Source organism: Agelaius tricolor, unplaced genomic scaffold, assembly GCF_023055355.1.
Source record: "Agelaius tricolor isolate 1412-34295 unplaced genomic scaffold, bAgeTri1.0.p SCAF_8, whole genome shotgun sequence".
Lineage (NCBI taxonomy): Eukaryota > Metazoa > Chordata > Aves > Passeriformes > Icteridae > Agelaius > Agelaius tricolor.
In genome coordinates this window covers 41,214,382-41,240,873 of record NW_027269268.1, presented here as the reverse complement: position 1 = coordinate 41,240,873, position 26,492 = coordinate 41,214,382, and the positions used below count along the sequence as shown (strand labels likewise).

Here is a 26,492-nt window from a genome sequence, read left to right as displayed (position 1 = left end):
CATTTCACTGCTTTTCCAAAAGAATTAATAAAATTAGCAATCGGAAGTATAAAGAATACAATTTCCTATTCAACAGAGTAAATAAAAATCCCATATAAGGTAAGGGCAAAACAAATTCTATATTCTCTTCTTATTTTAAAGTGAAACACGTTCAAACCTGAGTGACATGGGAAAAAACTTTGACTTAATTTCGTTCAGAAGTTGTGAAAACCTGAATCCCAACTGCCAATGGTAGAAAACGGTAGCCAAAACCTTGGAAACCACCAGGGACATTTCTACTAGCCATCAGTGTTTACCTTCCAGGTAACAGTCACCAGGACAATTCCTGTATCACCCCACACCATTGCATCAGATTCTGGTATTAGGGACGGAACAAGCACTCTCACAGAACTCTAAGCAGAAATCGAACTCTGCAAACTTAATTCAAAGCTTTTCACCTTATAAATTATGCACAGGCTCAAAGACAGCCAAGATTATGAACCTAAAATATTTTACAAGTGCAGATTAATAATGTTATTATTTAAAAGACTACAGTGAGAAGTAATAAACTGCTCTGTATAGAATATCTTTTTGCTTAATAACTTGTCTAAGGAAGCAGTAAGTGAGCAGTAAGCTGATGCTTGAGCTTACAGCCAAACATAGTTTTCTGCACTAACTGCCCTTGTGAGGCAAGGCTGTATGTGTAAAGACCTTAAAGCCGGGTAATTCAATACAGCTTGAAAGCAGGGAATGTTATCTCCCATTTAGTATCTGCTAAATGTGTCCCCATGGGATTTGCTGTGGATTGAGCCAGCATATTTAGCTTACTTCCCCCAAACTTCTCCCATGCAGATACAAAGAAAAACCTTTACCTATCAGACATGAGAATATCAGTAAATTGTGACTTTAGGAAACAAATATTAATAACTTGCTATTGTAAAATTAATGACTTAACTACCATACATCTGTAGGCTTTCTGACCTCATAAACTGTTACCTGTTAATAAACAGTAGGAATTAATTTTAATTACTAGTATCAATTAATAACAGAAACAAATCTTAAAGGCAACACATACCTCAAAGATCTGTGCAAGTTGTACTTCTTTATTTGAAAATATGGCATGTATACAGTGAACAGCTTGTTTTGCCTGATGAGGAGTGCCTCTTTTTGCTTTCTGATGCAAAATCGGAATTAGTGTTCTGTGTGAACATTAAATAGAATACTTCAAAATGCAATTTGCAATCTACAAAAAAATAAGTATCTTCACACACACAAATCTATTGTCACTGTCTTATAAATCAAGTATTCCTTTGAAGTCTGTTCAGGAAAGATCACAATCATAAAGTAAAAAGCAGGATGGAACTGTATTTAGCAATACTTGAATATCTGACTGTATGAATACAAGAAGGAAACAACCCACAGGAAAAAAAATCAAACATAATAGAAAATAATGATCAAAATAAAGCTATTTAGGCTGTAAGGTTGGGGCAACATGACAGTTTCAGCTAGGATGAATTCCTGGACTTATTATCCAAGCCTGGGAATGACAGGGCTGAAGAAAAGCTGAGAAAGCTAAGAATAACCACTGAACATCAGTGTGCTTACAGGCTTTTATAACCAGAACTTTTAATCACAATGTATACCCAAACAAACAACTGCTTTGCTGTGAGATTTTGAATCTCCTGCAATCTATCTGCTGATCAGAAGGCACAGAAGGAAAGTGCAGGGCAAAAGCCACTCCCGATACCAGGTGCAGGCTGGTCAGACTGTGCAGTGTCACTCCCCAGACAGTGCTGGAAGGCAGGCCTGTCCCATCAGAGCTCAGCAGCTGAGACACTAACTCAGGAGGTTCACCCTGCAACTCACCCAGTAACTAACGTGAAAAAACAAAACCACCTAGAAAGAGTCGGACACAGAAACATCCCCAAAAATCTCCCTGCTTTCTTGAAAAGCTCTTTGATAGTATTCAGTACATGGATTATTCAGCAGCCTGCTGACACATTCTACATAATCAAAATCAGCAACTGAGGCTAAAGAGCAACTTGCTGGGTTGAAAGAATCAAACCTCAGTTTCCTCAAAACCCCCACGAAAACCAAAATCAAACCAAAGACCCTGAGAAACATGTTAACAGTGTCCTGAAGTAGAAAATCTCTTCTCAAACCTGCCAAGATTCCACAAATTGGATTAAGAGCCAAAACAGGAGAGAATTCAGTAAAACCTACAGTTAAAATAAGTTTCAATGGCTAACCTACATTTTTCATGGTATTAAGTATAAGTACATTAAAGTGTCTTTGCCAGGCCTTGGTGCAGCAGTTACAAACCACACCTCAGCACACCCCAACTCACACAAATCTGCAAAAGGTGAAATGTTGACATGCACCTTTACATGTTTACATCTACAAGTTTACACATGGTCCACAGGCTCTGTTTGAGCATGGCCAGTGCTTTCATCAGGGTTCAGAGTCATATGGTAGTCTTTGTCCACAAATGGGTACAAAACCCCTTATTCATTTCCTATACAAGGAAGAAGAACTTGAGCTGTGGCTGGTGAACACTGCTTCAAAGGATGGCAAGTAGCCTGCTCACAGAAGCATTTTAAAAACCCCAAAATACAAACAGGTCCCTTGAAAAAAATTATCTTCTTGATTGTATCAGATCGTTCATTTATGATAAAGATTTCTGAATACATGAAGTCTGGAGTATCTCCTTGTCCTCAGATGTCTTTTTCTTTGTGTCAAGTGTAAACACTGACATGGTTTTTCAGAATGCCAACCTGACTTGCCTGGAAACCATGCCAAGGATGCTACCTCCACTTTAACAGTTACATTTTTTTAAGTTGAGACCTCCCAGACTAAACTTCACCAATACCTGGCTAAGGCACGAAGTCAAAGAAATGTCAGCAATACCAGATCCTTTGAGAGAACATGATATAGCCCAGCAATAGAATATTGATCAGATTCTGGTAGGGAACCAAAGACACTTGGGACTATACTGGGAACTGTACTCACAATGGGGACTGCTGGACTTTTCTTTCTTTTTACCCCTACAAATGTCTTAAAATGTATCTTATATACCTGTATTTGTAATATTTTCCTTTTGTCCGAAATCTGATCCCCGTTCAGAAGAATCACTGAGGTTACAGCTTTAATTTACAGCAAACTTAAAAGTGTACACTGATATGCATTTTAGCATGGCAATATCCAAAATGATATTTCAATATATGAGAACCTGAAACCTGTGATTTATTATTCGGACAAGTTAGTTACTGACAGGTTGATTTTAAGGATTCAGATGTTATTCACAAGGTATTTAATAGTCAGTGAATACCTAGTAGATTATGCAGCTTTAATCAGCAGTACAGCATGAACTGAACGACAACTTACAGACAGACAATTATTCTTTGCTAGAAATTCACGCTTGCTTTTAGATTTTGCTTCCCATTTTGTTTAATAACAATCAGAGCTGTTAACTATATCAGAGATTGTATATGTGCTCCTTACAAAGATAGAAAAAATAGTGTGAAGGACAAATGAGTAGAAATTATGCCAAGTAATCATATCTTTGCTGTATTTTTGCTGTTGCTTATTTTATAACCTAAAATATTTACTACACACTGGTTTTAATGTCTCTATTGTAAGAAGATTTTGAAGAAGTACCTAACACGTTCAATAAACACATAGAAGTGTGAGAGCACAGAATTAAAAAATGAAGGGATAGGGACAGAAAGGTACTGAAGGAAATCAAAATCATGGAAGTTGTTCATATTAACAAGACTAGATAGGGACAACACATTGAATAAACTATCAAGAGGCAGAATTCCAGATAAGAAAAGCAGAATGTAACAATACTCACGATCTTATTTGTGGCAAGTCTGTTTCTATTTTGTGACCCGTGTTTCTGAAAATCTGTATGGCTGCCTCAGCTACCTTATCATCTTCCATCCTGAGGCACTGCAGTAGAGACTCATAGGTCTCTGCAGAGTGGAACGAGGTAGGATGTGTAAAGGACAGAACCTGCAGACACACATTAAAACAAAGGTATATTTATTCATAGTAAAAGAATAATCAGAAAAACAAAATTATGGCTGTTTATGGGCATTACCATCATCATAAATAGCTGTTACATGCCCATACAAAACTATTACATTCATTAAATGCATTGCGGAGAAGATTATATATAAATTTTCAAATAAATGCATCTAGGTTTTGCTTTTCAAGTCCTCCTGTCCTCCAAATAATTTATAAGATACTACATTATTTGAATATATAAAAACACATTTCTTCAAACAAATGCTTATTCAAGAGTATTTGTTTATATTGCAATCTATTTAAGAACACTTCTTTTCAACCTGATTTAGCTGAACTGTAATTTTAATTTCTCCAGAATCTATAGTCCCTGAGCAGAAAAGAAAACAAGAAGGTTAAGACATCTACAAACAAAACATGTGCTACTGAAAGGATATTACAAATCCTTTTTCCCCCCTTCGACTTCTCAGCACCACTGAACACAAGTTCCCTTTTTCTCACTAAATAACGTGGCTCCTGAGCTAACTGCTTGCTCTCCCTTGCTCTCCTTGCTCTCTGTGTCATACACACTCCAGAGAAGGTGTCTCCCCCGGTTTCCCCGTTTCTCTTCCTCTCACTTTACCTCTACACCTTTTTCTCTATTACTTCCCTAAGTAGTAGAGCAATTCTGCTTCCCTAAGCAGAAACCAATTTCTGCTTTAACATGTACATTTCAATGCTTGGCACCCTTTTCAAAACATACTTCTTCCAACAAACCATCTCTTCCATTATTCTTCTTTCAAGTGAGTATTAATAAGCAGTTTCATACATTAAAAAAGTAGTTATCTAAGTAATAACTACTAAACCCATGCTAACATGGAATTGTTAGTCATTCCCCTTTTGCCCCTTCCATTACAGCTGCATTGATGTAGATTACCTTGAGAAGTTCAAGCCCTGCACGAATAGCAGTATCAGGACTTACACCCTCCTCTTCATCATCAGCTGTCCCCTCTATGGATTTATTCATTAGTTTTACTAGTGCACTGAAATGAGAGATAAAAAAAGGAACAAACAAGTAAGTATAAAAATGTTAAAGGCTGGAGATACAAGCAAGATTAGTTAGTTTTCACAACATATAAAGGGAAAGCAACAGTCCTTGGGGGTGGTGTTGGCATTGCTGTTTGGTTTTTGCTATTTTTAATTTATTACATTATTCTTTTTCCTTCTAATTTCACTTTCTGCAAAACCAACTCTTTAGGGGGAAAAAAATCCACCCAAAAAAACCCCCTCCATGCTGGTGGCACTAGATCAACACATACTTGCACAAGTTTCAGAACGTAATTAGGTTGCCAGACAAGTCTCAAAAGAAATCAAAACATTCTCTTACACAATCCCACAACAGCTAATTAATTCAGATGCTCTATGGAAGACTGTGCTGCAGTTAACTATGTGAAAATTATATTCACAGTTTTCACCTGAAGCCCCACAAATAGAATTTTCACCATGAACTGCTACATTTTAAAAATCATTTTACGGACAGCACAGCAAAGCAGCATCAAAAGAAGTTGCATCCTCTAGGTTGCTGGGAATGAATACATCTACATAATTTTGATTTAAAACTCACCCACACACTTAGTGCTAGGACAGACCAATTTAACCACCAGGAAAATAATTTTTTCTTTTGCTATTTCTAGCATATTTTAATCATTCATGAGTCAATTGTTCATGATCTTTCAAACTTACCTAATGGCTTCTGAGTCAATATGTACAGGGGCGATTCTTTCCAAAAGAAATTTGACCATTTCCAGAAAAGGATTTGTTGGCTGCTTAGGATTTGCAAGTTTCCGGGCTATCTCCCTCTACAAGAATGTTAGATACAAACAAGAATTACACTCATTTTACTTACTTCTTTAACATGTTGAGTAAGCTGAATATAGTTACTTTTTTTTTTACCACAGAGATTGTCTATATAATCAGTGAAATGTTTTTACGAGGGGGGCTGTTGGTATCTCCACACCTCTCTTGATCATGTTATATTCAAAGCAGACATACTTAACAAAACTATTTAAATAGGTTTCTAGTTAAGAGTTCTTCAGGAGTTCTTAAGAATTGCAGCCCAGATTCAAAACAGATCTAAAGAAGAGTGAAGTGCAGTACACAGAATGTATATGTCTGTTGTCAAGTGTAATCCAGAAAACTGTGGGTAACCCTGCAGTACTTGAGATTTCATAACAATGAAAAAATTGTCCTGCTCCCTTCCCTGTAAAATTTCTGAGCCATCAGACAAAACCCAAGAAGGCTATGTCTGTTCACAGATGCTCTTCATGATTTTTGCAATTCCTGTCAATGAAATTGCTTATTTTGCCTTAGACCATTACCAAAAAAAATCTGTGGTGGTTGGCAGAATCTGGAAAAGTACATTTTAATATTAAGGTGTGTATTTTTAACAGAAGACTTGCTGGTACTTGAAAGCTGAATCAGTGTGAGAAGACAGTTTGGGAACCCCACCACAAAAGAAGCACTTGAAGCAAAATATTTTGAAGAAATAAACTGGTTTTTTAGACATTATGCTTGCTGCTTATAATCCCAAGAAGGAATAAAGCCAATGTTTTCTTAAAATAATGACTGTAATTATCTTTTCCCTAATCTCTACAGGTTAATCAAAAAGGCGTTTTTTGAAAATTGGAAACACGTAAAAACCATGTTTAGGTAACTAAGATGACCATTAATGACAGGCAGCACTTTTAAGCACAAATATTTATGGTATAAAAGTTTGCTTTTCCATTTCCTTACCACACAGACATCTGCCTGTTTACAAGAACATGTAGGGCTAATTAACAGTTCAAGCTGGGACCGAAGTTTCTCATCATCACCCAAAACCTGATTGAATTTCTTCACAAAATCTTGTGCTTTCCCAGGATCTGGAAGGTTTTCTGTATGGTTAAAAACAGTTTAATGTGAGATAAATTTGCAACTTCAGCAGGCCAAGATTCACAGAAATACAGTTTCCAGGAATGCTGTAGTAGTTTACAGAATGTTTACAGAAAACTATTAACACTTACTTGCTATGGTCATCAGCTTTCCAAACATGGCAGCACTGTTTGCTTCTGACTGAGGACAACAGCAAAAACAGACAAACAAATCAGCAGTATCTCCTTTATAAAATACACCTTTAAGCTGATCTGTTAGTTCTTCTGCAGCACTACTTTCTACTTCTGAATCTTATGTTTTATGTTTTTGTTTTAAGAATAGATACTAGAATAGTGTAACTATCATTAGCAGCTACTACACAGAACGGCGAAAAAAATCTTCTTGTAACATCAAAGAACTGCAAAAATTCATTAATTCACGTAACAGGTCAAAATAATGAAAAAGTCCCCAGTACCCCCAGAACAGAAAATTCCCACCAGCCCACTCTCTCACCAAAACCTCAAAGCAATGCCCTTCTATTTCAAATTTCTACTAGTAAAATTCCAGAACAAATACTTAAAAACTTGTTTTTTCTAACCAATGAAGAAATCACTGCTTTATGTTACAACATATTCCATTCCATTTTCAAAATCTCTTAGAAAGTGAGAAAGAAAAAAGGTCTGTCAAAAGTGAACAAAAACCTTTGAAACTTTTAAAACTTGTTTCAAAGCTCTTGAGCAGTACTATGAAAAAATGATCAACAGAAGGAGGTCATATACCTTCAAGCATTACAAAAAGCAACTCTACTTCATGAGAATGGAATGTTGTCTACATACAGAAATCAACTGAAGTTACATTGAATCAGTAATACAGTATAAAACCCTCCAGTAAATCAGTCCCATAGATCTACTGGATAAAGTATAAATATTTTCAAAACCGTACAGTGGGCTGCTTATGCAAATCCAGCAATTCTCGTACATGACTCCTTAGCATGTTCTGGCACTTCCACATCTCATTCAGTGCTCTGCAAAAATGGGAAACAAGAAAAGAAAAGCTTCTTTATGACAAAAACATGCTGTATGTTTTAATAAACAAGATTGTTAATTTATTTATTTTAGAAGTGCAACATAACACCTATTAGGTACAATCAAAACCTAACAAATATTAAAAATAAGTTTTGAAAACAAGGTAGAACTGATTTTCTCTTTTTACAGAACATCATCTCTTATTCTTCTAGGAGCAATTTAACATGTGCAGGACACCTGTAGTATTTCTTACAACCACTCAAATAAAAAACAGTCCACCATCAACCAGAATTCAGTTACAGACACCTTCATCATGGTTCCTAATACAGAGCAAACCTAAAAGTCATCACTTGCACACTTTTAAGTCTGCATGAAAATGGATGGATAAACCCGCTCTTCTCAAATATGATGGGATCCTTTTGTCTAATGGATGTGTTGGGTTTGTATATAAAAGGGAAATGTTTTCAAATACTATGCTACTTGCAAACAATGCTAAGCATCCATTAGCTGTATTTTTATTATATAATACAAGCAAGATAACAGAGATGTTAGAAAAGCCTAAGAAAGCAAGTATTTGTTGAATAGAAACTATACTCACTTGACAGCATTTGGATCCAAGCTAGCATACAAATAGTACAAGCACTTCATTCGCTCTTCTGTTTCCAAATTGTGTGGAACAAGATACTGAGCAAAGATTTTCTCTACCAGTAATCTGCAGGAAAAGAAGAAAAAAAAGAAGAGAAATCACTACCATACATGTCAAACAATACCTTCCAGATAAGCTGAAAAAACAAGAAATAGCAGAAGTCATTAAAACCAGATTTTTCAACAAAGAAGACAAAAAAATAGTCACATTTTTCTCAGCTGTAAAGACTCCTTCCACTAGTGATAGAAAGATTAGCAAGAACTGCTCCTTGAGAGCTTTTCCACGTTCTTTCACTTTCACCTCTAAGAGGGAGCAATCTGTCACCATCCAAATTCTCCTTGTCTTTAAGATCTGAGAATCTCCCTTTGTTTATTCTAATATATTGAAGAACACTGACAGTGAAAAGCTCAAATAAAGGAGAAAGAATACAAGAATATAACTCAAAGGGGATGAAAAGTAAAAATGTGAAGTATCCTTGAAAGAATGGTTAAAATTGAACTGCAGTACTTGAGAATCTACTCATTCTAATACAGAAACTAAAAATCAACACTAAAAAGGTGGAGATGAAGGAACACCAAAACATACACAAGTAAAGGGGCAAAAGGCAAACTGAGAACAAACCAAACCAGCAAAAACAATCTCCAATTATCTTTTTTAAATACACATTTGAAGTTTTATATTAAATACCAACTTTGAACTACAAAATACAAGTGAGCAGTTCATCTAATTATAGCCCCCCAATAAAAGAACATTCAAATGTTAATTCAATTCATACTAATGAAAGCTGTGCACAATGTTCAGCAATACAATTTGATACTTATTGACAAATACTGTGTGTGTTTGAGTTTTAAAACCTTTTCACTATGTACCAGTCCACTGGTACTAGCAAGAACTCTGTGAGTGCCTTGTACAGAGACCACAGCAGCACAGATCAAACACACCTTATTTCTGCTCACACAGCTTATTTTTGTTGAAAGAAAATTCCAAGAGACATGATGGCAAGACTGAGGAATAAAAGGATGACCTTGAGTATGGATACAACTATATCAAAACAGCCTATTAGTATTAAAGAAAACTTGGCTTTGTCTCTTTAAATGTACACTTTCCTACTGATGACTCCAAGAACTATATTGTTTGGGGAACAGGATCTTCAGAGCTCAAGGGACTCCATCTGTTTAACATACTAGGAGATTGGAGGCATCAGAGTTCTTAGCAATTTATGAACATTGCTCTAGTCCATCTCTCTATAGATACATGTTCTAGAAAAGCATTCAATACAAATGGAACGACTGCATCATCCCTTCCCTGGTCCCTGCTGGTGACGGTCGAGATTTACAAAATGGGAATAACTGCAAGACACACTTCTCTCCTGTGAATAAAGTGACTGGCTAACATAATTATAGCTGGTAATAGGGCACTGTTTCAAATGTGGTTGTTTCACTCTATTCCCTGTATATTTATTGTAAAATAAAGAAGTTCAGAGAATACATGAGAGGCAGCTCTTATAGTCAGAAGTTTTCAGGCTTGAGCAGATGTGCAAATCAACAGCCAAGCAACAACAAAAACATTATAAAAGTGAGCAAGTTATCAATGTGTGGGAAAAAATCTGTTCTATTCCACCTCATGCCTCAACTCTGTGTGATACTTCACTATTATCTCCAGAAAGAAATAGTGTTATCCCTAAGGAAATACTCCAAGGCTCAGAGGTGTCCACTGCTACTTTTTATCCTCTTTGCTGCATTACTGAAGGAAAATAGGCCAGAGCTGGCCAATTTTGGCCCATGCTTGCTTATGTGTTTAAAGGATTGAACAGATCTTTTATGTCTTAAAAGATCATAGCATTTCTACATCTCTTCAGGTGCTAAATCTCTAAAAGCCTGACAAGTGCACAAACACATTTATCCCTCCACTGAGATCAGGAAACCAACCCAATGGTGTCACTGAGCAAAAACTTAATTGTCAGCCTTGAAGCCTAGTACCATTTGAATTAAAATTTAGAGTATCAAACTGACCTAGAAGAACATTAAAAATCAAGCCACCAATCTTTCTGTGTGGACACAGAAAACAAACAGGATACAATTCATGCCTCCTCATGAAAAAGCTAGTTTCAATAGTGTAATCAGCCTTTCTGAAATCACGTCAGAGAAAGAAACCCAGTTTTGATGACACACTCTTCCCTTAAAATTCCCTGCCTCCTTTCCATCAGTGTTCTGCTTTTGATTGAGCAGAAATACAGAACACATCTGCCCCATTCACTACACAACTGATTCATTCTCTGTCCACTATCAAACCTGTGTACTGAAAATGAGATGCAAACACGGTAAAAAAACCAGAAACCTCTCAATGCAAACTAAAGTATATTTTCACATATATGCTGAATTAGCTTTGTATAAACCATGTGAAGACTTCCTGATTTTCAAAAAAGGTGCCAACTAATCAAATATGCAACTATGGCCCACTTACAACCAGCCAGATGAACAAAGCAAGAGCCTTCACCACTGCAGTGCTTAAAAATTTAGTATCATAACTGGCAACTGAAGGAGGCTATTGGCCCATTCAGACTAGTCACCAAGGTAACAAAACATTCTGAAGTACCAGGCTGCATAAGCAAGGCGCTAAGAAACAGGGTAACGAATTTTCTGAGTCCACCATACTAAAAATCTAGGCTGAAATTCTGCCTTTGTGTGGTAATCACAGCTTCCCTCTTCCTGAAAAACTATTGATAATCTTCCAAAACCTTGGCCAAAATATCTTTTTTCGACACCAAAACAGTATTTCAAAAAATCAAAGGGACTGAGTGACAAAACACAGACAAATCAAACGTGAAAGCACCCCTGATGTTTCTTCAGCTTTTGGTCTACCTAAAGGTCCATATGCCAAAAGGAGAGATCTGTGCATGCACTGTGGTGTGTACACACATAACACTCACAGAGGACAGATTTTAACAGCCTGGCCTCTGGAAAGCAGTAAGGCAAACAACAGCTGGCATAGGAAATGCCAGATTTAACAATGTTTTTCTTACACAGCAGTTAGTTAATGCAAATCACAGTTCCATCAGTATATAAAAATGAATCCATGAACAGATAATGAAACAATTTTGAATATGTGCATACATATCTTAATGATTAATTAAATACACCATACATCAACCCATAAATGCAGAATATAACAGCTTTCACAGGATAAGAACATATTTTCAGAGTATCTCTTATCACTATACAATTAAAATTAGGAAGACTTAGATTGACTCACTTGTCATCAATGCTATTTTGATAATATATGTGCAAAAGTTTATCCTTTATCCAGCTCACTTTCTCTGCAGCATCTTTTCCAGCCTCAGCATGAAGACAGTACTTCTTGTACAGCTGGGCAAGACCCATCATAGCTTCTTTTCTTACTCGCCACTTGAGAGGGAAGAAATTAAAAGAAGTTGGGGAATTGGTTTTGGTAAATGAATAAATAAATAAATAAATAAATAAACCATAGAAATACAGTAAAGATGTAGAAGCAAGAAAGACAAAATAGCCACTTTCTGATCTCCTGTATTTAGACACTTCAAAAGCTGAAAAATGCTGTTTGAAGCCTCTAGATGAAAATTTGCAAAGCCTACATAAGAGTTTTTTTCCCAGTACTGTGCAGATTAAATACTGTCAGTACCCAGGACTTCAGTACTTCTCTGTGCCGAGTGTAAAAAATCTGGGAGCTAGACAGCAGAAAAGAAGTTAAGTACAGCTTAACATGTATGCCTGAGTAAGTGTCTTACTGAGTCAGGATTTGGAAGGCTTATCTATTCAGAGACAGGCACCAGGTAAGTGGCAGACTTCTTTCTTCCCACTGCCTTGCACCATCTCATAGCACCCTTGCCTCGACACGGGAGATCTGGAGCCTAGGCCAAGCCAAAGCTGCCTGGCTTGAGCTCTTAGGCCACCTTCCAGGACAGTGGGAGAGGCCCATTTTGCTGAAGCCTTGAAGCAATTGCTCTAAGACTGGAGGGATTGAGGAAAAAAACCCCAGAGTACAACAGCTACAGGAGGAGTTCATGGGTTCTCCATCTTGCTTTTGGTGGTCATACTTTATCCTCTAAAATAAATAACAAATATCTTATTATTAAACAATTTCACAGACAAGACCCATAAGCCATCCTGTGCTGATTCTGTGAGGAATCATACCAAAACTGACTTCAGGATTAATTTAGGCAGCATAGTGTCTCATGCTGAATGATTTACACAGTAAACCTCAGAAGACACTTGTTTTCCCACATCATTTAGAAGAAATGCATTAAATTTGAACTGAAAGAGATAATTTCTTTCAGAACACACTAGGTATCACTTTTAGTCTTGAACTCCCAAGGACTAACAATGCTCAAATCATTTCAGCCTATGAAGCACAAATGTAGATACTATTATTCATACTGTAACCTCCTCAATCTTGTTAAACTGAAGGCTTGACTCAATACCACTGAGGTACTGCACATTTAATTCCTTAATAGTTTTACTGAATGATTTCCTTTTCTTGAAGGGCAAAGACAAGACAAATCTTCAAGATAATATGGCTCATGTCACCACAAGACACCATTAGCTGTTGGAGTAGGTTATAGCAATAAGATGGAAAGAATAAACTTGTGTTTTGTTACTTGTTGTATTCTTAAGTGACAGATGAGTCAAGATAGTAATAACTTTACTAGAACATAATACAGTAATTAGTTTTCAGGAAAGAGAAAAACTTTAGCTGTAAATAGATGTTATTATTTAACTTTTCTGCAGGAATTTGTTCACTCCTGTTACAATCTAAAGCACATTTTAAAGAAAATAAAGGCCTGAAAGGGAAACATTTTCAGAAAAGTAGTAATATTTTTCTGCATTCAGATATACCCTTCCTATGCAGGTGATAGCTTCATCAGATCTCCTATATGAGACAGAAATGATGGATGGAAAAACTCGTCAGAAGAAAACAAAAAATTATTTCTATACACGATTCCAGAGAATTTAAGCCTAAAATGTGGGAGCAAAAAGGAGTTACAAAATAAAGGAGGTTTGGATTGCAAATAGAATTCTGATTAGTGAAATAGCTGTAGAGTAGATCTCAGAGTGTGTAGAAAGCCAGTTGCAGTGACAATAGGAGACATTGGACCAAACCACTTAGAGAATGTTTGGAACACCACTGAAGCAAGTCATTGAATAGGAGATACATGTAGGGAGAAAAAAGAGTAAAACACTTTTGAGACTTAAAGCTGAAACAGCAAATAAACATAAAGAGGAATGTAATAATCAGTTTCAAAGACAGCATACATAAACATAGCTAACAGAATTACTACCCTGATTCAATTAAGAGAAGAATTTTGATAACCTTAGCTTCCTTGGCTGACCAACATAATTAAATTCCTCCACTGATAACTGTTGGGCTGAATTTTGAAAAAAATTGCTATTGAAAAATCAAAACAATCCTTTACCCATTAGAATAACTTTAATAAATATCTTACAACAGTTCTCCTTTATCTGGAAAAAAGGCACAATGGTTTTCAGTACAGTTAAAACTAATGCACATGCAGAAAAATGCATAAAGAGGAACCAAAAATGGGTGTATGATTCTATGGCTCCTCACTCTATAGCTTTTGACTTCAAGCTGATGATGTGCAAGTCAGTTCTTATGAAGGGCCTGAGTCTCTTCTCCATAAGGACTGTTGGGAGAAATGCCAACGAAGTCAGCTGTCAAAACTCTCTTAACTTCTCAGGTTCTTAAGATTATTCCAGTATTATGGACAAGAGTATTTTTGTTATTGTTTTTAAAATGTCTCCTAATTATTCTGAAAAGTGAAGATGCTGGAAAGACCTTTGAAACAGTGTTTCAAAGGAGCTTTCCTAAGAACAATTATTACCAAAGACTAGATTTCAGTTTTTGGGGAGCATGTTACCAGAGTTACTTTTCCATGTGGAGCAATAAAAATGGATTTGAAAACTAATGGTGGAAGTGGTGTTTGTTCGTTTGTTTTTAAAATTGTTTTTGTTTTTTAAATAGTTACAATCATCATGCAAATGTCTATACAGATCAAATCAGCTAAGGACATTCCTTTAAAAATTAAGTAGTGTCTTTTAGCCAGAAACTTCCACTCTAGGAAGTGTTTACACTGTCTTTACCAATACTGTGTCAATTAGAATATGGTCAGGAGAAAAAAAAAACAGATCACTTAAATGCTGTACCAGTTAGCATGATTTAAATTTTTTCCCTGCTTTATAAAGATAAGAGGCAGAACTGAAATGACAGGTTGGCACTTTACTTCAGCCTGTTGGACAAGCATTCTTTTCATAGTAATAGCAATACTCATTTGACAGATGACTGCAGACCTAAAAAGATGAAGTCAAACTGATGAACCATCATTTAGGAGTTTGCAGTAGATGTATCCAACAGAAACCCAGCTACAAGGGGTAAATGCAGCCAGCAAAATACAGAGCTCTTTTAAAGAAAAGGAGTGATTAAAATAGGTATAGTGCACTCAGCCTGGAATTGAGAAAATCCTACACAGAAAATATAAAGATAGTTACATGGACATTACCAATGCTCCTCTCCCAAACTGGAGAGAAATCCTAAAAATAATTTTTAAAAAACAGATGAAAGTTTACAAGTCCTTGATCTTCATTCTACAGTAGTAACTATATTTACTAACACATCCTATATTGCTAAGGTCTACTTCAAATGCTAAGTATTTGTTGTAGTAATTTCTAGTCAGCGCTCAATTTTATTTTCCCCTCAGGATATACTTTTATTAAAGCTCTCTCCAGAGATTTTTATAAGAGAAACATCATGTACAGACAAAGTTATTTTTCACTGATCACCTGAAAAAGCACCTAACCTTGAAATGCAATATATCAAACCTACAACTGGTGTGAAATGACTTAGTCTAACGTATGAGGAACATTACATGCCACCACACTGATTTAAAACCACACAAAAAAAGACCTAGCTCTGTAGAAATCAGTATTACAGCTGTGCAGTAATAGCTGACTGCCTCTTACTGACAGCAGCATGCTAAAGGTAACAGAGACACAGATGAAAACACAGTAACAATCATCCCCTTCTCACTAGGTCCCAGTGCAAAGTGGTGACTCTATTAAAAGTTTTTAGATCTCATAAATGAACTTTTGGACATATTTAGAGGCTGAAAAAGAAGGAAGGTGATCTTGACCACTTCTGAGAAACACGCAATGTCAAGCTGCAAGTACAGCTAATTGAAGAGCTGCTTTACAACAGTGAACATACTCAAAATCATTATTTCTCCGTGTAAAGATGACATTCTTTCCAAAATCAATCATAGTAACATTCTCACTTAAAAGCACAAAAAAAGGTAAAATTAGAAAAAACAGCTAGAATGACATAGGGGGTATCCTTTCTATAGCCTATCAAAAAACGACAATAATAAGGAAAAAAAAATCGACATAGCTACATTGCAAAGAGAAGTCTGCTATTAGGCATCACTCTCCAAAGAGCATGGAGCCACATCTGAAAAAATGTAAACAGGAAACAGTATAAACTCAGTATAAATTGAAAGTAAATCCTTGATGAAGCATGGGCAATAGTTTCAAAATGAAGTTATTAAAAGCATACTAACTAAACACCTTTACCAAAGACTGCAGAAGCAGGAAGCCTTCCAGACCCTTTATGTATGGCTGAGAGACAAACAGATTTATTCCAGGAGAGCTCTGAAGAGGTTTCTTAAAGTATCATTAAGAGACATTTAAAAAAAATTAATAAAGCAAGCAGGAAGAAAATAATTAAGATTTTGTAATCTTAATTACAAAAGGTGGTAACCGATCTATGACTTTTACAAGAATTTAGACGTTATATACCAAATACTAATTATTCTATTATTGCAATCTGTCCATAAGCAGACTGAAGACAGCAAATGTGAAAGAAACCAAAGGGTGTGAAGAGGAACAATGTGCCTCTCAAAAGAACATCTGATTTGGAATGGGCAAACAGGTTGAAATAGAACAGTAACGACAAGAAGGAGCTGACACTACTGAAAAATAAGTTACAGAAATGTGTCTATGAACTTTACATAATGGGAAGTTTTATCTAAGAAAAAATAACTTTTAGCAGATCCAGAAGTCTATCAGTAAAATGCATTAGGATCCCAAAAGATTTCCAACAAAGCCTCGTACCAGAGGGCCTTAAAATAAAAATTCTGTTGTGAATTAATTATCAACTAAAACATAGGGGGAAATAGCTGGAAATAAATGACTGATTTTCACAATGAAGGGAACAAAATAAACCTGTAGATGAAGTCAGAAAGGAATCTCAGACATTTAACATATGAAAACTTATTACAAAATGAACTGAACAGTGTGTGTAAAATTTACTGAGGTAGTCAGATGTAACATAATTAAGAATTGCAGAAAAATGTCATGCTACTGAATTGTTACGGTATGAAATGGAAGAAATTCAGATTAAGGATAGGTTTTCCCACCAGCATTAACTCTGCATGTACAGTATCTGGCAGTATATCACCGGAAGTTATTAAAGAAAAACACTGACGTTAACATGAATGTTTTCCATATCTGTCAGCTCAGTGCTCAGAAATAGCAGAAGAGACAGACAGAACGTTTCAGAATAAGAAAAAAAATTATCATCAAGTATGTAACACGGTGCAAACTCTGAATGCCATTCAAAATCAGATGTTCCGGTGAGTAGCATGTTGCTCCTAAGTCTGGTCATCTTAGTTCCAACACGACAGAGAACATCCAGACAAGAATGATCAGCAGTATGTAACAATCAATTTGTATGGAAGTTAATCAAGTGATTCTTTAGAATAGAAAAGAAAGACTTAGAGAAGATATGGTATTCATATTTATTAAATATAAATGAGTCAAAGAATATTCATTGTTTTATGTAATCCAAGATCTATGAGATACCAAATCAAATGATCAGACAAGTTAAAAGCAAACAAGTGAAGTTATTTTTCCCAAACAGGCATTAAACTTTAATTTACTGATGCATATGCCATGGAGGCTTATAAAGTACAAATAAATTCAAGAAAGAACTTGATAAATACATGGAATAAAGTTCTGTTGAAAGTTATTATGAGCATGGGCCAGCAGACTTAAGAAATCCTTAAATCACAAATTATTGGATTTGTGATTTAAGGATTTAAGCCTTAAATCACAAATCCAAAGCTGATGACTGTGAGAATTATAATGGGTTATAGTGACCTTTGGCTTAAACATGTGTGACCATTCTTATGTTCTTACAATGTAACTGTGTTTATCACAAGTCAATGACCCTATTTGCTTGACAACACTTGATTGATGCCACCATAATATGGAATTTTTATTAAGATGTTCTTGTAAGAAATAATTTTTTTTCTGTGAGTACTCCTGTTAATAGTCAACTCTGAAGATTCTCTGATTCCGTGGCTTCAGGTTTTTATTTTACTTTTAGTGAAGTATATTAGAGCAGGTCATTGCTGAAAGCACACTATTAACACACTTACCCGTTTGTCCAGCGTTCTCTCCCTCACAAAGCCAAGCAGCTGGTCATTGACCAAAGAGAGATCTCTCTTGCCCGCAGTGATAATTGTAACAATAACATCATGTCGAATGGCTTCTTCTGGGTCGTGTGATCTAACCTTCAAATATTCTGTCATGAGCAGAAACAATGAGAAGCTTGGCTTTTTTAGGTAGGTGTGATGTATTCTGATTTATTACTAATGTTTAATCAATTAAATGTCTCATATATCACAACTACGTAATCTATTAAATATAGAGCCACTGACAGGAAACATCTGTTCCAATGTTTTTTATGTTAAAGTTTTATCAAACAATTAGGTAACTGTAAATATCAGAAGAAAACAGGAGTGATAGCTTTTATGATAACATCATTTGCAAGAAGCAATAAAGTGAAATAAAGTTGGCTAGAATGCACTGTAAGTAAAGGGGGGGCGAGGGAATAAGAAGAAACAAAAAGAAACTCTCATTCCCTAAGAGTGAAAAATGTGAATAATAAATCAGAAATACTGACAATTGTTGTAGAATAGGTTGCATCAAAAAACAACAGTATTTTCAGTTAAGCCTGAAAATCTTCTCATAGTTAGAGATACTGTAGAGAAAGAAGAAACTTCATAGTTTACATCAGCAAAAAGGCTTTTTTTGAGGTCAGTGGAAAAGAGTAGTGGGGAACTCAGTGACTAGTTTTGAAAATAAGCCAGGGTGTCGAACCAATATTTGCTTTGCCTTACCCAAAGTTTCTTTAGAACTTGAAATTACTTTAAAATTCATTCTGCAATGGATAGCTTCTTCACTACTCACTCTTACAAAGTCCACACAAAGCCACACACTCCTCCTCTATCTAATTACTAGCACTCATCTTCAACAGAAATCAGTTACTCAGCAAATACCTCTTCCATCCCCCCTTATCAAGCATTGGACTTGGTGCATTTCAGAACCAGATTGCTATGTACAAAAATAGTTACACAGTCCCTTGCTCATTTTGTAGATTATTCTAAACCCCTGTATGAGCATCTCACCAGTGAGGTCTTTTGCTAAGTCTGGATGGTTCATTAAACAATGACTGGCGAATTTCACACTCTCTAATCTCACAGGGACATGGATATCATTGAACCTAGAGGGATAGAAGATAATGAATGTTAATTTTTAATTAGCTTTGCAAATCAGTATTATTCTCTATGTAGTAACGTGTTGATAATACGTTCTGTTAACTATTAGAATACTTTTATATGGCAAAATTAGAGAATATAAATGTTTTGAATTTCTCTCAATAATGTACCTCATACAAATATTTGTTATTTCTTGTGAAATTCAGTCAGGACTAATATTAAAGAATGAATATGGTGTATGTAGATAAAATGTTGACCCAACAGATTTTGCCCACTGACTTCTGAACACAGGTCTCCATACAATGTCAATTGTGTGTGTGCATGTACACACATGCACACAGAAAATTACAGAAATGTAAACGGGCATCACCAGGAACCATTTGAAAATGTTCTCTTTTTAAAAGATTATGAACTTCTACATTTATGTAAAATAAAGTATCTCTTCACTCAGAAAGGTAAATGCCAAGCAAAACAGTGTTGCAGATGCAGCTGAACAGTATGAAATTTCAGACAATGCTGGCATAGCTATTGTGTAAATTCTGCTATGCATACAATGTGCTGTCTGTCTAACTTATATGGCCATAGCTGATAGCAATATAGCAGCGGTCTTTCAGGCCTCTTCCTTCTAAAATATAACTGTATGCAGTTTTCTGCTTTGATGATTTAATAAGGAACTCGTTCAAATATAAATAGTTACATCCTCTAGAAAGAAAATGAAAAATGCAATACTGTAAGAAAACAGAAAAAAGAACATCAAAAAAGAACAGAAATTCAGAAGTCTATCCCATTCCTCTTACCGCCCAAGAAAGCACTGCCAAAGAGGTCGATTTTGTGTGGCCAGATCAGAATCTTTGGAGCCAAAGAGTTTAGCCAGAAGTCGAACAACAGCCAAACGTTCTTCTCCATCATTGCTCTAAAAATCAAAATATGAAAAAGGAACAGTAAATCATTACCTGTAATATCTTAGTAATAATTTTATTTCTGGTTTTTTAACAGTTAGATTAAAAACTGAATTTGAAAGTATTTCTGATAATCCTCGCTCTCTTTAATTACCTTATAGGATTCATACGAGACAAAATATACAAATATACATATTAAGCTAATGCCTTACAGACACTGAATAGATGGCTGGGCTTTTAAAGAACCTTCTTTTCACCAATAAAAACCCATACACAGTACTCTAATATACATCTGACAAAATAAACAATTAATGATTTGTTTTAAAACATTTTTAAGACTATTTTATGTGTGTGGACAAGACACCAATTAAGATGTTATAAAAACATATGCACTAATGAAAGCCACATGTAATTTCACCAAATACCTATTTCTTGGTTACTTTTGTTTGTTGCAACCATAGCCTACGTGTACATCCACACATGCAAAATTATTTCTGTTGTCCACTTATAATCTCAAGAAAGACAAATGGCTTTTTAATTAAAACCCCCACAGACTTCCAAATCAGGATAAATTAACTGTTTTCAAGGATTCAAATCAGTCAGCTATCTTATTAGCTGACAATAACAAATCTGGTAAAATATTAGGAAATACTTCCCCTATTATTAAAGCATTATTTTATAAAAGAAAATTCTGCAAATCGATACTGAAGCTAACACATTTGCATTTCATAAGATAAGCCAACTGCAGCCTAATTACTTTATAAATTTTGGGTGCAATCCAAAGATTAAGTACATAAAGCTTTTGCATTAGACTGCATTAATTTATCATTATAATGATTATATATATATTGTGTGCATAATACATGTTTGCAAGCACAATAAGCACATAATTGCATACTAATTTCCAATATCCTTTCTTTACTATTATATTTACCTTCAAAATAAAGCAATAAATACAGAATTTTTATTCCCCTGGTAGAACACTTATTACATCTACAGTTCTGCACTCTTAATAAAACAAAAATTTTTAACAAAACATTTAACAAAAATTTTACTGACTGTTCAAAGCTACATTGTAACCCACCTTCAGCTTGAATTCCAGCTGTGGCATGACAGACAGCAGTAAGTGAGGATCTATGGCAAAAAGCTCTTGTATCAAGTCAAACACATGTTCTGATAAGTCACTTACTGAAGACTTTCCCAGTACCAGAACCTGGTTAAAAAACTAAAATACAAACAATATTATGTAGTATATTTTCCTTCATTAATGCAAACATTATTTTAAAAAATTCTTTTAATGTAGTATCATTAATGGTTTTATACTTATGGAAGGCATTCAAAGCACAATTTCTTCACTACATCAAAGCATTTCACCCTTACAATTTTGGCTCAAGCAAATTAAAAACATCCTTGCCAGTTCAGTTTTATTAACTCTATCAAGAGAGTTTAATACATGACAATTTGATAATTTCAAATCTCAGTAACTATCTCCCAAGGAAAATTAACAAGTAATAAAAGAATTGTTAACTTACAATGCATATTCACTCAGTAGAACACTGAACAAAAAAAACCCAGTGCTTTTAAAAAATTTTCTTATAATTGAAACCCAATCCAACTGAAGATCATCAAATACTGAAAATAAAGGTTCTCTGCTTCAAATCCATTTTAAAGAATGTCAGATGTCTTTTTATTATGTCTTGCAATATTTGATGGCTAATGTATCAAGGTCATTAGTGATCTAACAGAAACAAACCAAAGTAGCCTAAATTATGAATTATTTATTTTTGGATTTATATAAAGTATATTAAAATTTAATACTTCCTATTAGATATTGTGGGTTAATATTATCTAAGCAGTGCAAATGCAATAGCAAAAAAAGCTATTACACACTTGAAAAAGAAAATAAGGAGAATAATATTAACTCAACTCAAAGGTTACTTTATGTACTATCCTGTTTTCACATATGACTAATTATAAAGCTTAAAAAAACCAGGGGAATGTGGTAACTGTTAGTCAGATTCCTTGAGCTTTTAAGTACTTATTGATTAATCTTTTATGAATCTGCCTAATTCCCTTTTAAATTACTCTGAATTTTATTAATTCCATTGGCTTCAGCACCAAAGAAAGGCAACAGAATGGATCAGAATACATTCATCAAAGACTGCAGTAGCTGTATTAATGTGCAGAACATACAACACTTACATTCAACAAGAAGGAATTGTAATTTGAAGGAAGCCTTGTAAAAAGCATATTTCTTTTACTCTTTATGACTACAAGTCAGAGCAAGTGTAGGAGGGGAAAGAAAATCTAGCAAAGAGCCGGTAGGTTGAAATGCTTCATCCTAAAGCTTGGTATGAAATAAGGCTGCCTGGTTGCTGCACATATGAACTATTAATAATTCCTTTTGTTGTAACAGAATTTTTAGTGGTCAGCTATTTTCACAGCCTAGATTTAGGCTTAACATTACAATGAGATGGATAAAAATTAATTTCCTCTTTGCTTATTTGAAATACTCCACACACTTTACAACCAAGCCAACAATATCCTATTTGGAAAACTGTAGTAGCTTCTATAAACAATATTTAAAAGAATAAAAATGCCCATAAAATCTCCAATAAATGCAGACAGTAACAAGAACACTTATTACTTGCAGGTAACATGGATTAATTTACATACGTTGGCAATACATGGTTCAATGGTCTGGACGGTCCTTTTCAACAGGACTTTTGCAAGATCAAACGCTTGTTTGTTAAGGTTCTGAAATAAAGAAAATATAATAAAATTTTACAGAGTTTTCACTCACAAAAACAGATTTTGAAGAAACATTATCATTCCTGAATACTCTGAAAATTAACATGCGCCAAATCTGGCACTGAAAAATGAATGAATTTAAATTAATATTTAAATGTGGTTTTGTCTGCCCCTCGCATACTCATTAAAGATACACTCTGTAGCAAGTTCAGCCTTGTCTAGAGACTAAAACTGTGCACTGACTTCTCCACAAACTGTATGATATACTCTGAGACAGCCCACAATGAGACTACACAAAGCACCTACACGGGGGCAGAGTTAGCAGTTAACTTTCCAAGTAAGCATTTGATTGTAACATGACAAATCTGAACACTGATATATTGCTCTTGAGCAAGAAAAAGAATGTAACTGCATATCTGAAAAATTTTTCTGTCCAAGTCTGTACAAATCCCATATGCAGTATCTCATATCATCTAAGTTTAATGCAGCTTGGACGGGAAAAATGATATGGATGAGCTGATTGCCCTGAAAACTACAAATCACTGCAGACAAAATGCAGGTAAAGCCTAGGGATGACTGATTCTTGGAAATATGGTAATTGGCAAATCTACACTGAGAACAACTCCCTCATGTTCTTTTAATTAATGAGATGACAAAGACAGTTCATCAACAGATAGTAAAGAGAAACAAGGTGGCCAAAGGCTCAAACAAATATTTCTTCAGTCACCAAAGCACTAAACTGATGTCTTGTTATAGAAGACAGACATATTTGTATGAATCTTCTCAAAAAATATCCCAATACTTTCTTCCCAAACCCAGCCATGATTAAAACCTTGTTGACTGGTATGCAGGCATTAAACTAAAGGACTGTGAATCTCAAACTTTAAAATACAATTTCTATGGAACTTCCATATGGATTCTTCCACACAACCAAACCAACAACACAAATACACACACAAACACAGAACACCACAATACCGAAGAATCAAACACCAAAACAGCCTAGAAAACAAATATGTAACTTAATAAAACAAATCAACTTCTTCAGCTATTAGGAGAAAAGATAACCCATGCTGGATATCCATGTCTGGATAACCCATGCTGTAGAACATGCAGAAGAAAATATAGATTTTTAACACATGAAAATGTTTTCAAGGAATAACTTATGTAAAACTGGGAAGAAAAATATTCACTGAATAGCACTACTTTTAAAGTTAATATAAAGAACTACAGTTTGAGGCCACAGGTCAAAATGTGAGCAAAATGTGACATGCTACTGCTACTGAAACCTGAATTTACTAGATGAGTCACATTAGCACACACAGAGAACAATCACTTTACACCATCACTTTACTAAGAATGGATGTACAAATTAATATAATCTAGATTCAGAGGTAGACTGTATATCATGTCTAATTAAAAAAACACCACCTCAGACTTCATTATCCAAACCACATTATTTCAGCTTCTTTACAAGGACAAACTTCCATCTAGTCTTGCCAGACTGATATTTTTCTTATGTCATAGCAGAGAATGACTGGTAATTTGACTGCTCTGCACAGACCTAGAAGTATTGCTATTGCATGCATTCTACAAGAAAATCAACTGTGCTCTTAAGGCTACAGTGCTTCTGATTTACATATCTAAAGGCAAGCAACATAATCACAGAATTTTCTTGCAGATCTGTTCATGAAAGGAGAACATAGTTACATTAGTCAAACTCCCATAGGCAGATCAGACAGAAGAACTTTCTGGTTGTTTTTTAGTTTTTTTTGAACTACCATGGTAAAGCAGTCATTTAAGTGCTGCTGTTACAGGGAACAAAGAAAGTAACACAGACTGACACACTGACCAAATTACAATACTGAGCACTACCTACAGGACATTTTTTGCTCAGTCATGACCAAGAGCTGGTAAGAATGGCACCAATCCTCTAAGTGACACTAAAGTGACCAAGAGCCGGTAAGAATGGCACCAATCCTCTAAGTGACACTAAATTACAACCCAATATTTACACCAAGTTTGTCTCCCTCTTTATGAGAGCCTCGCTTGAGAATTTTCTTCATTAGGCAAAACTATAACAACGTTAATGTTAAAGGATCATATTCACTTTTACTTTGCCTAAATCAAGTAGTCACAACACAATGTTAAGTTGCACAAGGTTTTACTGGGCCTTTGTACCATCAGAGCAATGCCCATCATTGTCAACAGCATCACCTCAGATCACCACCCTCTACTTCCACTCCTTATATCTACTTGCCTGTAATTTATTAGAAGCAACTTACAAAGAACAGCGTATTTTCACAAGGACTCTTGTTACAAGAGGCTCTCTGTATTAGCAGTTTCAGTAAGACACTATCTCATTGCTGTCAATAAAAATGATTTGATAGAATGCCATTCCTGTCTCATGATTATGACAGAAGGAATGCAAACTCATCTCAGGCAATAGATACTTTTATAAGCTTGATGAGATTTCACAGGTAAATGACAATGGCCATACTAATACTGATTTAATTATCTAGTCATAGATGGACATGTCTTAATTTTTGTAATCATTTTAAATTAACAAATGAGCAAACAGAAACATATACTTGGTAATCATATACTTGGTAGTTCATCTCCTCTTACTAATAACTGAAACTTACAGTACTCTATACCATTTTTGATAAGTACAAGTGTTTTAGCAAGGGAATTTTCTTGGCCAGTGTAAGGCATCACCATCATCAGCCTGCACCTCATTTTCCTTTATTTTACAGCTAAAGGAGTTGTGTTTATTTACTTTTTAACTTTATTAAGGCATTACAGTGAAGGAACTTTAAAAGCTCAACTGCAGTCCCAGTGATCCCCTCTTCAAGGAACATACAATTCCTCTAGGAAGGGCAGTGTTCTGTGTCACTTTGTTCCTTATAAGTGAATTAAATGAAGAAAGACAATGGAAGGGGTGGGAAGCACAACTAGGAAGGTGCAGTGAAGTCTGACTGGCAAGCTGAGGAGAACAGAAAGACACCACAGAAATCTTGGGAATATCTTTCCCCCGTCCTCCTTCTTTTAAATTCAAAAATATTTAATATCTTCTCTATTAAAAAGACCCCAACATATCCAAAAAGTGAAACAACCAACTACCTACAATCCTCAAGATACAATGTTTTCCTATTATATTTGCTTGAAAACACTTTATTTATGTGTCAGTGAGGTGGCACAATCTCTCTGTAACAAATAATCTAGACACAGCTAATCAACAGCACCAGGTAATCCCCAAATGAAAGGGAGAAAATAAAACAGTCACAATAGCTGAAGTGTATAAAGAGATAAACAATATGCAGAAGGCAGTAAGTATACTGTTATAATAACAATAATTCTATGATAACATTTCACTTGGCAGACCTTGTGTGCAGGAATGAGGTTAATCAAAATTGAGTCCAGCAGCTCCTGAGTTACTCCATCGCCTTCCATGATGATAGAACTCATCAAATCCAGCATATGCATTTGTACCTTCTGGTTGTGGCTATTACTAAGATCATAAAGAATATTTTCAATATTAAATTCTCAGACTTGGACAAATACTAACAGTACAATCAAGAAACAGCATCAAATGTTGTCTAGTTTGCTCTCCCTTACACTCTCCACATCTCAAAACTATTTTATGTGCCTTTCTTCTCTTATAGAAAGGT

At 35.2% G+C, this 26,492-nt stretch overlaps 1 protein-coding gene across 2 annotated transcripts in view; it reads right to left on the bottom strand.

Moving 5' to 3' along the window:
* PDS5A (PDS5 cohesin associated factor A) overlaps positions 1-26,492 on the bottom strand; it is a 78,028-nt gene that overhangs the window by 19,083 nt on the left and 32,453 nt on the right. For both annotated transcript variants that reach the window (XM_071432518.1, XM_071432517.1), the window contains exons 6-20: positions 26,206-26,332; positions 22,747-22,827; positions 21,155-21,295; positions 19,969-20,084; positions 19,082-19,176; positions 18,050-18,195; positions 11,818-11,969; positions 8,518-8,631; positions 7,837-7,918; positions 7,047-7,095; positions 6,778-6,917; positions 5,728-5,843; positions 4,922-5,027; positions 3,833-3,993; positions 1,055-1,178 (exon numbers count right to left, since the gene is read on the bottom strand). In XM_071432518.1, coding sequence (XP_071288619.1) covers positions 1,055-1,178; positions 3,833-3,993; positions 4,922-5,027; positions 5,728-5,843; positions 6,778-6,917; positions 7,047-7,095; positions 7,837-7,918; positions 8,518-8,631; positions 11,818-11,969; positions 18,050-18,195; positions 19,082-19,176; positions 19,969-20,084; positions 21,155-21,295; positions 22,747-22,827; positions 26,206-26,332 — 1,750 coding nt within the window. The remainder of the gene's footprint in view (positions 1-1,054; positions 1,179-3,832; positions 3,994-4,921; positions 5,028-5,727; positions 5,844-6,777; positions 6,918-7,046; positions 7,096-7,836; positions 7,919-8,517; positions 8,632-11,817; positions 11,970-18,049; positions 18,196-19,081; positions 19,177-19,968; positions 20,085-21,154; positions 21,296-22,746; positions 22,828-26,205; positions 26,333-26,492) is intronic.